At 36.2% G+C, this 11,972-nt stretch overlaps 7 protein-coding genes across 7 annotated transcripts; 5 read left to right on the top strand and 2 right to left on the bottom strand.

Annotated features, from left to right (window-relative positions):
• Positions 1-186: 186 nt before the first annotated feature.
• On the top strand, positions 187-2,292 carry C9374_007433 (uncharacterized protein; the record flags this gene model as incomplete). Its single annotated transcript, XM_044697398.1, has 1 exon — positions 187-2,292. One exon carries the CDS (start codon positions 187-189, stop codon positions 2,290-2,292), a length of 2,106 nt encoding a protein of 701 aa, XP_044546556.1.
• Positions 2,293-2,393: 101 nt separating this feature from the next.
• Positions 2,394-4,537, bottom strand: C9374_007434 (uncharacterized protein; the record flags this gene model as incomplete). The annotated part of the gene is made up of 5 exons (XM_044697399.1): positions 2,394-2,894; positions 2,963-3,705; positions 3,767-3,883; positions 3,944-4,015; positions 4,075-4,537. The coding sequence occupies 5 exons, from the start codon at positions 4,535-4,537 to the stop codon at positions 2,394-2,396; spliced, it is 1,896 nt and encodes a 631-aa protein (XP_044546557.1).
• Positions 4,538-5,329: 792 nt separating this feature from the next.
• On the top strand, positions 5,330-7,681 carry C9374_007435 (uncharacterized protein; the record flags this gene model as incomplete). The annotated part of the gene is made up of 1 exon (XM_044697400.1): positions 5,330-7,681. One exon carries the CDS (start codon positions 5,330-5,332, stop codon positions 7,679-7,681), a length of 2,352 nt encoding a protein of 783 aa, XP_044546558.1.
• A 161-nt stretch (positions 7,682-7,842) lies between these two features.
• C9374_007436 (uncharacterized protein) lies at positions 7,843-8,464 on the top strand (the record flags this gene model as incomplete). Its single annotated transcript, XM_044697401.1, has 3 exons — positions 7,843-7,908; positions 7,956-8,220; positions 8,289-8,464. The coding sequence occupies 3 exons, from the start codon at positions 7,843-7,845 to the stop codon at positions 8,462-8,464; spliced, it is 507 nt and encodes a 168-aa protein (XP_044546559.1).
• Positions 8,465-8,585: 121 nt separating this feature from the next.
• On the bottom strand, positions 8,586-9,587 carry C9374_007437 (uncharacterized protein; the record flags this gene model as incomplete). The annotated part of the gene is made up of 1 exon (XM_044697402.1): positions 8,586-9,587. The coding sequence occupies one exon, from the start codon at positions 9,585-9,587 to the stop codon at positions 8,586-8,588; it is 1,002 nt and encodes a 333-aa protein (XP_044546560.1).
• Positions 9,588-10,160: 573 nt separating this feature from the next.
• Positions 10,161-10,594, top strand: C9374_007438 (uncharacterized protein; the record flags this gene model as incomplete). Its single annotated transcript, XM_044697403.1, has 2 exons — positions 10,161-10,303; positions 10,393-10,594. The coding sequence occupies 2 exons, from the start codon at positions 10,161-10,163 to the stop codon at positions 10,592-10,594; spliced, it is 345 nt and encodes a 114-aa protein (XP_044546561.1).
• Positions 10,595-10,873: 279 nt separating this feature from the next.
• On the top strand, positions 10,874-11,918 carry C9374_007439 (uncharacterized protein; the record flags this gene model as incomplete). The annotated part of the gene is made up of 3 exons (XM_044697404.1): positions 10,874-11,174; positions 11,289-11,587; positions 11,670-11,918. 3 exons carry the CDS (start codon positions 10,874-10,876, stop codon positions 11,916-11,918), a joined length of 849 nt encoding a protein of 282 aa, XP_044546562.1.
• Positions 11,919-11,972: the final 54 nt, after the last annotated feature.

Raw genomic sequence — 11,972 nt, forward strand, 5'->3', positions numbered from 1 at the left:
ACTCATCACCCAAAATACAATCACTAATTTTTGAAGCATAGGATCAGTAACAGTTTTGGAGAGTTCTTTAAATTTTATGATCCCCAAACAACAACAACAACAACACGTTTTTAAATTATTATTGCAATCGTAGAATCATCTTTTACGAACAAATACAACATTCTGTAACAATTATTGGTTTTACAAATGGCAGAAGGAACACCACTGATAGGTCCTAAGAGTTTAGAAGAGGAAGACAAAGTCATATCACCTTCTACATATCAAGAATCGGATCCAAGCCGTCAAAATGGGAAATCCAAGCTCACAAGAAGGATGGTTTCTCCAAGGACTATGGAGGAGAGGGAAGACTTGGAAAAGGGATTCTCTAATCCTGTAGGAGTACCAGGATATCATAGCAACGTGTCAAGCTCCAGTGATTTGTCAACTCTGGAAAAACAACCCATTTACAAAGTGAAGGGAACAAAAACACAAAAACTAATATTTCATATCTGTAACATTTCTTGTCCGATTTTTATAATAGCATTTATTTGTATTTTCGGAATCGGAATAGGCCTGTATTATTTAGGGATGAGAGGTACACAAAATAGACCTCCAGTACAGCTCATTGGAAAACATGCTGCTGTCGCTAGCGACAGTTCTATTTGCTCAAACATGGGATTAAAGATAATTAAAGAAAAAGGAGGCAATGCAGTGGATGCAACGGTTGTTGTTGCTTTGTGCTTGGGTGTGACGAGACCGTTTGCAAGTGGAATTGGCGGAGGTGGATTTATTAATATTTTCATTAATCAAACGAAAACTATTGATTTCATTGATGCTAGAGAAACAGCTGCAAGCGCTGCTTCTCAAGATATGTATGTCAATAATAATGAAGAAAGTGTCACTGGAGGAAAGGCAATTGCAATTTACGGTGAAGTTAAAGGACTTTATATGGCACACTCAGCTTATGGCAAACTTCCTTGGAAAGATCTATTCACAGATGTGATTGACATTGCAAGAAATGGATGGACTGTGGAGCCACTACTGGCCTTGAGACTTTCCCAAGATGACATTCTCAAATATCCAACACTAAAACAATTTACCACTGTAGATGCAAACGGAGTTCGACGTGTATTCAAAGAAGGAGAAACAATCAAAAGACCAGAGTATGCTAACACGTTGGAACTTATTGCCAATAACGGACCTAACGTACTTTATGAAGGACCACTGGCCGAGAAAATTGTGGAGGAAATTCAACAAGAGGGAGGAATTATAACATTGGACGACTTGAAAAATTACAAACCGCTGAGACCATTCTCTGACAGAAATTCCATCATTTCCTTGAACGATATGATGTTAGAATTTGAGGATTACAAGGTCATTCTGCCACCTCCACCATCTTCTGGCCCTGTCATTCGATTTATTTTGAGCATTTTGAAGAATTTAGATCTTGCAAACACTTTCCAAAATGCACCTATTGCCCTCAGATGCCACTACATGCTTGAGGCTTTGAAATTTGGTTTTGGCCATCGTTCTACATTGGGAGACGTCAACTTTTTACCTAAAGAAAATGTGACCAAGTATATCATGGACCAACTGTTGAGCGACAAATACGCTGAAGAAATTTCCACTGAAGCTGTCTCTCCAGCCAGGACGTTTCCTTGGGTACACTATTTCCCAGACACGTATGCACCAATAAGAGATAAGGGAACTTCTCATTTTTCAATTGTTGACGATGAAGGTAATGCAGTGGGAATGACCACAACAGTGAACCACAATTTTGGAAGTAAGGTGGCCAGCTTATCAACAGGTGTGGTGTTCAACAATCAGATGAATGACTTTACTGTAGATCCAAACAAACCCAACCAATTCGGTCTTCCACCATCCGTCGCTAATGCCATTGCTCCTGGTAAAAGACCCCTCAGCTCCATGTCTCCAACAATTTTCCTTGACAAGAAGGATATGACCGTGAAATATGTCATTGGAGCTAGTGGAGGCCCTACTATCATCAGTGCAATTATGGAAGTATTCTTTTCCATTGACAAGTTTGGTGTAAATCCAGCATTGGCAGTTGAACTTCCACGTGTTCATGCTCAACCAGGCTCTTCTGTTGTAAAAATTGAAGAAGGATTCAATAAGCAAGTGGTGAGCAGTTTGCAAGAAAAAGGACATGTATTTGAAAAAGTTCAAATTTTACCTGATGGTCATACTATTGGATGCTGTCAAGTTGTTCATGTCACAAAAGATGAAGAGGGAAATAGAATCATTTTACCGGCTACTGACCCAAGAAAATTGGGATCACCAGCATGTTATTAAGCAACCTAATCTGATATCTCAAGTATAGCAGATACAAAGAAATAATATTGACAATAAAATCGGTAATAATTTAGTGGGAAGATGTATATTACAAAATACTGTTATGCCTCTGTCTGGTCTGCTTGATATTTTACCGTCGCAGTGGAGATGGCTTTTTCCTTTGTTTCATTCTCAAGCTTTGTTCCAACACCTATCTTTGCTCTATATTTGTACATGTTGGCCATCACCAAATGAAAAACTAATCCTCCAAGCATAAGTAAGGCAAAGAACAAGAACTCGTAAACTTGTTTCATTGGAGTTTTTTCTATAGGAATACTGGCAACAATCACCACAATAACATTTCCAACGGATACAGTCAGCAAGTAGTAAGCCTGCATGAGAGATTTCATTTCTTTTGGTGATTCTTGATAAGCAAAAGCAAGTCCTGTGACAGAAACAAAAATTTCACCAATGCTCAAGAATACATATTGAGGAATTTGCCATGCGACATGAACCTTGTGTGGATACATTTGAACGAATACCTCTAAAATACCTGCACAAATAAATGAGAAGGATGCAATGATCATTCCTAAACCTATTTTTCTTAGAGGTGTTAATGTATACTAATAAAAGTGTGGATGATTCACGCAAATCAATGATCGAGTTAAGAGCTACTACTACTACTACTTACGAAGAAATTAATACCCTTATACACAAATCGATCGAACACAATCACTAAACCAATCACCAAAATCGGATTGAGTGTGGTAATTTGGTCGCTTCCCAATTCAAAACTTCCAATTTTTCTATTCATCATTTCTGCCTGGTACACAAATCTTGAAGAGTGTTGATCAAACAAGCTCCAAAAAACAGTAATTGGAAGTAGTGTAATGCAAACTCTCCAAACACACTTGGCATCATAAACTTCCTTATGTGAAAATCTCGAACGTGCTCGATCAATCCAATGCCTTTCATCTTCATCTTCTTGTTGAGTTGTTGTTGAAGTAGTAGCATTTTCAGAAGTAAATTCTAATTGATTATTACTTGGACTTGAACCTAATGATGATGCAACAGATTCATCTCTTCGGATTGGAGAGCTTTCATCATTTCCTCCACCTCTACGAAACAGTGCTACAAACAAAACATGGAGAAATTTTAAAATTGGATTTTTCACAAGTCCAGTTGGTTTTGTGGTCCTGTACCAACATTTTCCAATAGAGAAAACTATAGTTGCAATAATCAATAACACTGCTGGTACTCCAAAAGCAACAGCATAATTAAATTCTGTTCGAATAATTGGTGTCACAAATGAGCTTACTGTACTTCCAAGATTAATAGAAAAATAAAAGATGGCAAAGAAGGAGGAAATTAATTCTTCTTGATCTTCTCTAAATTGGTCACCACCAAATGTTGAAACGTTTGACTTGATAGCACCTTTTAATATTTCACTGGTTGGTCAATCACCAAAAATTGCAAAAGAACTGTACGAACTTACCTGTTCCTAATCCAACCAAAAACAAGCCCAAACCAATTCCCCACCCTTGAGGAGGAATTCCAGTGACTCCCTCAATGGCGGTCACACACACAATAATCTGGCCAGCACAATAAATCACTATTGTCATTGAAATTCGTTTCTGGATTTCAAATTTACATTCAATGAACTATTACTTACAACTAAAAATTAGAATGGTCCAATATTTTCCAATCAATGCATCAGCAACAAAGCCTCCGAGTAACGGCGTGACTATTTCATGGATAAGGTTTTTCAATTAAAATTTCTAATGTGTGCGTATTTATACTTACAATAAGCAAAAAAGATGAAAGTATGAATAATAGTCGTTGATACGTCTTCACTATAACCCATAAAATTCAATAAATATAAAGACAAGATGGTCTTAAATCCGTAAAAAGCAAATCTCTCGCATAACTCTTGTATCATGATGAACCAAGTAGAAATTGGGTAATCAATGAAAATAAATATTTTTCTTAATAAGGATCGTTGTTGAGGAGAAGGAGGAGAAAAATCGGCAATAACTGCTTCAGCCTTAACAGGATCAGTACTTTCAACAGATGGAATAACAGTTTCATGGATTGGATTTACTGTTCCGGAATAATCATCGTTCTCATCAATTTTTACATTGTTATGAGTTTGATAGTGGTGATGATGATGATTTTCATCTCGGTAATCCTGATCAAATGGATAAGCATGGTTGGAGTCTTCTCCGTGATGATGATGGTGATCATCATCCTTTGATGAAATTGGCATTTTCTTGTTGAGCTATTCAGTTACGTTTTTAAATGTTGTAAAATCCAATAATTACTACTCCGAGTCAATTTCTATAACTACAATATTCTAGAGTCAAACGATGAAGATAAGACAGAAAACGCTTGATGATTTTTAAAAGATTTTTTTTCAAAAAATATTTAAAACAACTCCGAGAAAGTGCTTCCGATTAGGAGACCGGATGACGGATTTTCGAAAATTCCAAATTAATTTTTCAAACTTTGAACGCTCCTCGCTGTGGACTACGATTTTATTTCTTGTAAAAAAATTTAAGGTTATTTTATTAATTTTTTTTTATGATTCAAAATGATTCATTAATAACCAAAATCTTTGACAAGTGACTAACAACCGTCTCATTTCGAAGGAATAGGTTCAAATGAGATGATTGATAAGATAGAAACATCTGTGTCCATGAAGTTGTTCGTCTTGACTTCAGAATGAATAGCTGTTTAGTCTTTTGAATTGGAAATTGAATTTTGAAGTGTGTTTGCTGTGTGAGGAAGAGGACCAACCACATGACTAGAGCAATTAGTACGAAAAGAGATCTTGCTGCATACATCTTCCAATTTCGTTTTTTTGACATCTTGGTATTTTAAAACTGAAAACAGTGTTTCGTGTCAGATGTCAAATATCAAAAACAACTCATGAACAGATCAATCTTAACAAAAAAACAAAAAGCACAAGCACACCCTTCCTCTCGAGACACACCACAATCCTTCCCACTTTGCTCCTGTTCAAGCTTAAACTTTCCATTCAAGAAAAATCCATCGTCTCATGATATCACAACACTCTTCTCAAAAACCACCACAAGGATCTTCAGATACAACCATGGATGATATGATTTCTCCATCCACTCCCGAAGATTTTGATCAAAACAACATGAATGGACGATCAAATGCCACTTGTCAAAATTTTGATTCCGTTGATCAAAATTCTTCCAAGCCTTCCTCGGGTCGTAAAACATCATCCTCAAAATCCACCAAAGCATCATCCTTTGATCCTTCCACCTACATGATCATCTATTCAGAAGCCATGAAATGCAAAGATTTTCGAAAAACATTTTGTGATTTTCTCAAATTATGTCGCCACGAAGAATCCATTGAATTTCTCAATCTCGTCGAACAATACAAATCAGACTACGACAAGAGTATCAAGGAAATGGGAGGATGGATGAATAATCTATCTTCTGGTGGTAATAATAATTTGATGAACACCAATAATCATCAAAATTTATTTTTGACATCCTTGAATTCGGTGTCGACTGAAAACAACTCTTCACCAACCACCACAACCTCTCCTCATCATTATGGAAAACAAGCTTCTTCATCATCCTCTGTTTCGACCATGTCGTGTGTCATCATTGAAGGAGTGAGAAAGACCTCGAATGCCATCACGCCACTGGTGGTGTTGAATAACCATTCGACATTACGTCCCACGAGTGGTATGGAAAATAATAATCAAAATAATACCGACGTGAACGCTTCATCTCCAACGAATGAAAAGATTACACTGGACCAGTTGTTAATCCAACAACAACAACAACAACATTCGTCTTTGACTTTTATGGAAAGTACAGAAGTTCCGTCACCACAGCAACAACAACTGACCACGTCAAGTAGCCAAAACTCCTTCTCGGGAGTGTCAGCTTCTTCTCCTCAGTCAGCATCGTCTCCATTATCCTTTCAAATTTTTTCTCAAGCTTCCTTAAGAAATGGTTCGAATGTAAAATTGGCGCGAAAGAATGTGAAATTATTATTTGATAGTGCCAAAACTATTGTTGAAAATTACATTCACATTGGGTGTGACAAGGAATTGAATTTGGGAGCTACTCAAAGAAGTATCCTTCACTATTGGAATGAAGTGTTCGAACATGTCGAACATTTTTCAAGTTTGGGAGGATATAGTGACACTTCGTCATCGAATTCTGATGGTTCTTCTTCGACCTCGGCATCGAATGGGAATGGCAATTCCAATCGAACCTCAAGTCCAGTCACTTCTCCTTCTTCGATTCATTTCATGAATGCTCCAAGAAAAGAAAGTTATTTTCATACCATGTGTAATTTAGTTTTCACACAACTCGATCCAGAAAAATTATTTGGACAAGCTCTCTTCAACGTGAACTTGGATTTAAAGTTGGATCAATTTCCTAGATTTGTAAGAAGTGACCAGTTGATGAAGTTTCTCAAAGAAAAAGGTGAAAGCTACACTCGATCCATTGCTGTCGACATTTCCAAAGGATTCAAAGGAGATATGAGATGGAAACCCAATGATCTCAAAGATCGAATCATTACCGATGATTACATTTATTTTGGATTCAATGTGGCAGATGACACTCCTGATTGGGAATTAATTTATAACACAACTTCGCCTTATCTATGCCATGCGTACATTTCCAAAACTCCCTACGTCTTTGGTTCTGAAAATATGAAAGGGATGAAACTGGCCAAGATGGTACTCCATATTCCCTTCTCATTGGATGTTGTGTGGAATTGTTATTGTAATACTGAATTTGCCAAAAAATTTGACAAGATGGCAAATACCAAACAACATATTCTCTCTCGACACATTCCTCCAGCAAAACAACCTCCCTATTCAGTTGAAAATCCACCCTATGCACTACAATTTGCCTCCAATGCATTGGATCTCTTATTCATGTTAAAAACACGACAAATGTCTTATTCATATACTGCCATTTACGATCCTCTCATTGACATGTACATGTTTTTAGCCCACTCAGCAGAATTTGAACAACAAGATAACATTCCTCAAGATATTGGTGTACAGGCTCATGGTCTCGTGTATTACATGTTTTATAGAGTGAGTGAAAAATTAACTCGAATTGTTCACATTATTTATAGTGATTTAAATTTACCAATCTCTTCGGATACAGTTATGAAATTAATTTGGAAGAAACGAGTGAAGGAACATCAAAAGGGATTTGCCGATATTTTGAAGGAAATGACCTCGTGTAAAAATGGATCCATGATTTCAATGGATCAATTGACTAAAATGGAGGATGGACATAATACCAAATTGTGTGTGGAGGAGAATCGACAAGTGTATGGAAATAGATCTTGGTATCAGGAATGGATGAATTTGAAGAAGGAAAAACTTCAACATTTTTAATGTATATGCTGTCAATGACTCGTGATAAATAGTATTCTTGAAACTGGTGCACATTGGTCTTTATTAAAATATTCCGCATGGAGCATTTGTTTTGGGTAACATTGAGGCTTGATAGAAAGGCTTGAAGAGATTAAATATTCAAGAGTCAACCTCAAAAAAAAATGGTCAACTCCCCTCTTAAAAGAGCACCCAACCGAGAAGAAAATGATTTTGAAGAGGAAGAAACTGTAAGTAAGGCTTGTTGGAATATTGATTTACAAGCAGTTGAGAATAGTCTGTCAAGAAGGTAAAATTCTCGACAAATAATGACGTCAATACTAGTGGTTTGGAATCAAGCGTTGTAGAGGACGTGTTGGAAGATGAAGAACAGCCTCCTATTAGTCAAAATACTTCAAACTCCGACGGTATGATTCTTGCCTCTGGAGGTGAGGAGGCCACCTCAGTAGAGTCGTCTGTTGAAGCCTTTACCAATTCAAACTTGAAAGAAGCCAAACGTAGCTTGAATCAGTTGAACGACAGACTTGAGGCATTAATGAACAGTAAGTCAATCTTTGTACTTGTAAGCAGGCTTATCAGTTGCCCTTAATTCATGAAGAATTTATTTCAGGGCTATCAGAGAAGGTGAATAAGTTGATTTCAGCAGTGCAGGAATCCAGTGAGGCTAGAAGAGATCAGTTGGAGCAGCTCATGAAAGAAGGTGAAGATTTGCATAGGAAAAATCTTGAAACAAATGGGCAATTAGAAAAAGCAAAAGAGCTCGCTCATCAGTTCTCATTAGAGTAATTTCATATTTGTAATGTTTGAAACACATAAACTAAATGGAATGCAATGCATGACCGAATTAGCTCTATATCTATGCAGAGGTCTTCGAATCTTCCTATGATTATTGTTAATAAATTGAAAATTATCGCTTGGTAACAATATCAATATCAGTATCATCTAAATTAGTTAGTTGTTGTTCTCTTTGTCTTTGCTCACTTTCTTTAACAATTTTAGATCTGTGTTGAAAAATCGTGCACTGAATGCCATACAATCGTAAGTGACAATTGTGTAACTCCTTCACTGATTTATCATGCGATTTATGGAGCTCTTTCCAAATGAATCCCTCAATAAACGTTCTCCAAACAAATTCTTCAACATGAAGTGAAACAATATCAAAGTCTCTTAAATTAATGTTCAAAATATCGCTACAACTTGGAATACCTGAAACTACGACAGGCTTTGAGAAGCTACCAACTTGGTCGTCAGGAAGCGACCTGTCAAACAGTGCATACCAAGTCAGCACCCCATATTCATCCTTAAAAAATGGCACCAAAAATACCTCAGAGTCTGAATATAAATTCAATGGCCCAATCGCTTTTGACAGCTGAAAATAACATCCTGTTGGAGAAATTAGAGACTTGGACAGCATTTTAGAATTTTCTTTTTGGAATAATTGAAGAACTGAATAAGGTATTTTTTCAAAATCGACGTCCAAGTCCACGCTGCTAGGATCAAGTTGTAAATCTTTGAATGTTAGTGTTGGTAATTCCTCTGTTGACTCTATAGCAGCTTCTATACTTTCATCATGATTTCCATTCAACTCGTACTTGCTCAAAAACAACCGGTAGTCATTATTAAAATCTAGAGGTGGCAAGCTCTCCAATGAAAACAACTCATACGTTGACAAAACAGACCTTCCAGGTCTCATTCCTTCAATTTTTACAAAATACCATCCTCTCAAATTGGCATGATGAATATATTCTTGAAATAATGATACTTTGCGTGGTACTTCCGTATGGATCTTGTGCTGTTGTATCCCTTCTTTTTCATTGTTTTCAAAAAGTATTCCATTGCTTCCAACATCTCCGAGTGCGTCAAGTTGATTTGTCAAATCCTGTGAATGAACCAAAGTATTTTGCTGCATTTTTTTTCAAAAGGAATTTGTAAAGCTAACACCTTTGGAGTTCAAACAATTTTTAGGACAAATGAACACTTTACAATGATGATCATGACTTGAAAATACAACACCTTTACTTGTAAACTTTTTAAGATTAAGGCATCTTTTGAGTATATCCATTTGAATCTATTTTAAAAAAACTTTTTGATATTTCTGAGCAAAAACATCTATTGATCCGACGAAGACGACACTGAGAGTTGTTGTTTTGTGCGCACCAGTGATCATCTTTCAAAAACACAACACCAATAACAATAATTAAAACAAGCACAAGAGAAATCCACAAATTATAGCACCACTAATTTCATCTTGCTTTCATCGTAGGTACGTTTGTTTGAAAATTGTCGGTTGCAAATATTTGAACGTATAATAATATTTAACGGATGATTCATTCATTGCAATAGAGGAGTAAAATTGAGAGAAAACAATATCGGAATTACTTTGGGTGTGATTGATTTAGAAATAATTATTATTACATCATTTAATTGTACAATATTGTAATTAGGAAATTAATTTGAAAAGAACAAGGAACTCATATAAGAAATGGGAAGATTGTATTTGAAGTATTTGAATGGATCCTCCATCTATGTATGCTCTAACTGCAACTCACATCTTTCAATGAATGATGAAATTATATCTAAACATTTCCATGGACGTTTTGGAAAAGCATACCTCTTCAACAAGGCGTAAGTAATTACATGTAAAATAGGATGTGAGATGTGAATCAATTGCAACCACTTTTCAACACCATCGAATTGCACTGATAAAATCACAGTATCAATGTGACAACAGGTCCATCTGAGGAACGGCAGCTAATGACTGGACTTCATGTCGTGTGTGATATTTACTGTGTAAATTGCAAAGCTAACGTTGGATGGAAATACAAGAAAGCATATGAAAGCTCAGAGCAATATAAAGTTGGAAAATTTGTTTTGGAAAAGGCAAAACTGAAGAAAGAGAACACGTTTTTGAATTGATCTCTGAACTCTGAAAAACACAAATAAGACTTTCTATATAAATAATTGGCAACGTCAAACACGTGCAAGACCTTGTAAATACGACTTTCTTTGTAAATAAAAACATCACATCCATCATTACCAAATCTGTTAAGTGTACACAATGTTCATTTTTAACTAATATAAATGTTGGCTTGCATTAAGGTATAACATGTGACATAGACGTTTCGTGCATGCATGTGAGATCTCACTCATCCATCAGAAATTAATTGCAAATACCATTTCTCTAAAACAAAAGAAATGACCGAGAAACACAAGTCACCCTCACCCTCCAAAGACAAAGCCGTTGATAAGAAGAAAAAACTCAAGCATGAGCAGCACAAGAACAAGAAGAAACAGACCACTTCTTCAAAAGAGAAAGCACATCGTCATCGCCACAAACATTCCAACAGTAACAATAGTCTTCAAACACATCACGAAGATGAATCAACAGTAACCATCAATGAACAGCAAAAGAACTATAAAATTGGAATGTTGGGAGATTCTGGTGTTGGAAAAGCTTCACTGTGTGTCGAATTTACAAAATCAAGGAAGGTCAGAGGTGAGTAAATGAGTAATTCTCTTCTTCTATAGATTCGAATCATTTCGAAACAACTCCATTGGAATCATTTCACGTACCAATACTATCATGAACAATGAATTGCAATAACAACAGCATCCAGACCTTCAGCGTATGACCCAACAGATGAGAGACGTTTCTATCAAATCCTTCAAATAGAGGATGAATCAGTGTCAGTTCAAATCATTAACAACAGTGGACAGGAAATGATGAGTGCTGTCGAAGACATCTATTACAGCAAATGTCTTGGATTTCTTCTCATATTTGCTGTGGATGATCGAGAGTCTTTTCACAATGCCACGACCAGACATTTTGAAAAGATTTTGCGTGTGAAGGATGCAGAAGATAATGAAGATATTCCACACAACATTCCAATCATTCTTGTAGGTAATAAGGTAAGTAGTTGTGTGAAATGTTAAAATTTCATTCTGAATGCTGGAATTGATTCCAAAATTTGTTGAAATGATTCATGAAAAGGCCGACGTTGATCCAACTCAAAGAAAAGTGTCAAAAGAAGAGGCCATTCAATTCTGCAATAGGAAATTCCTTAAATACATTGAAACATCGACCTTTGAGCAAGTGAATATCTATGAAGCATTTGAAATGATCGTGCGGGAAATTATTGAAAGTAATTTCATTGAGGGCATGAAATCCAAACTCAAGGATCAAGACAAATACATTTCGTCACGTTCTTCAAGAAATAAACATACATGCAACATACTTTAATTGTATGTAGAGTATGGAGAGCGACAAGCATTTCCACAAGTTGTTGCAATTTTC

The sequence above is a fragment of the Naegleria lovaniensis genome, assembly GCF_003324165.1.
Source record: "Naegleria lovaniensis strain ATCC 30569 chromosome Unknown tig029, whole genome shotgun sequence".
NCBI lineage: Eukaryota > Heterolobosea > Eutetramitea > Acrasida > Naegleriidae > Naegleria > Naegleria lovaniensis.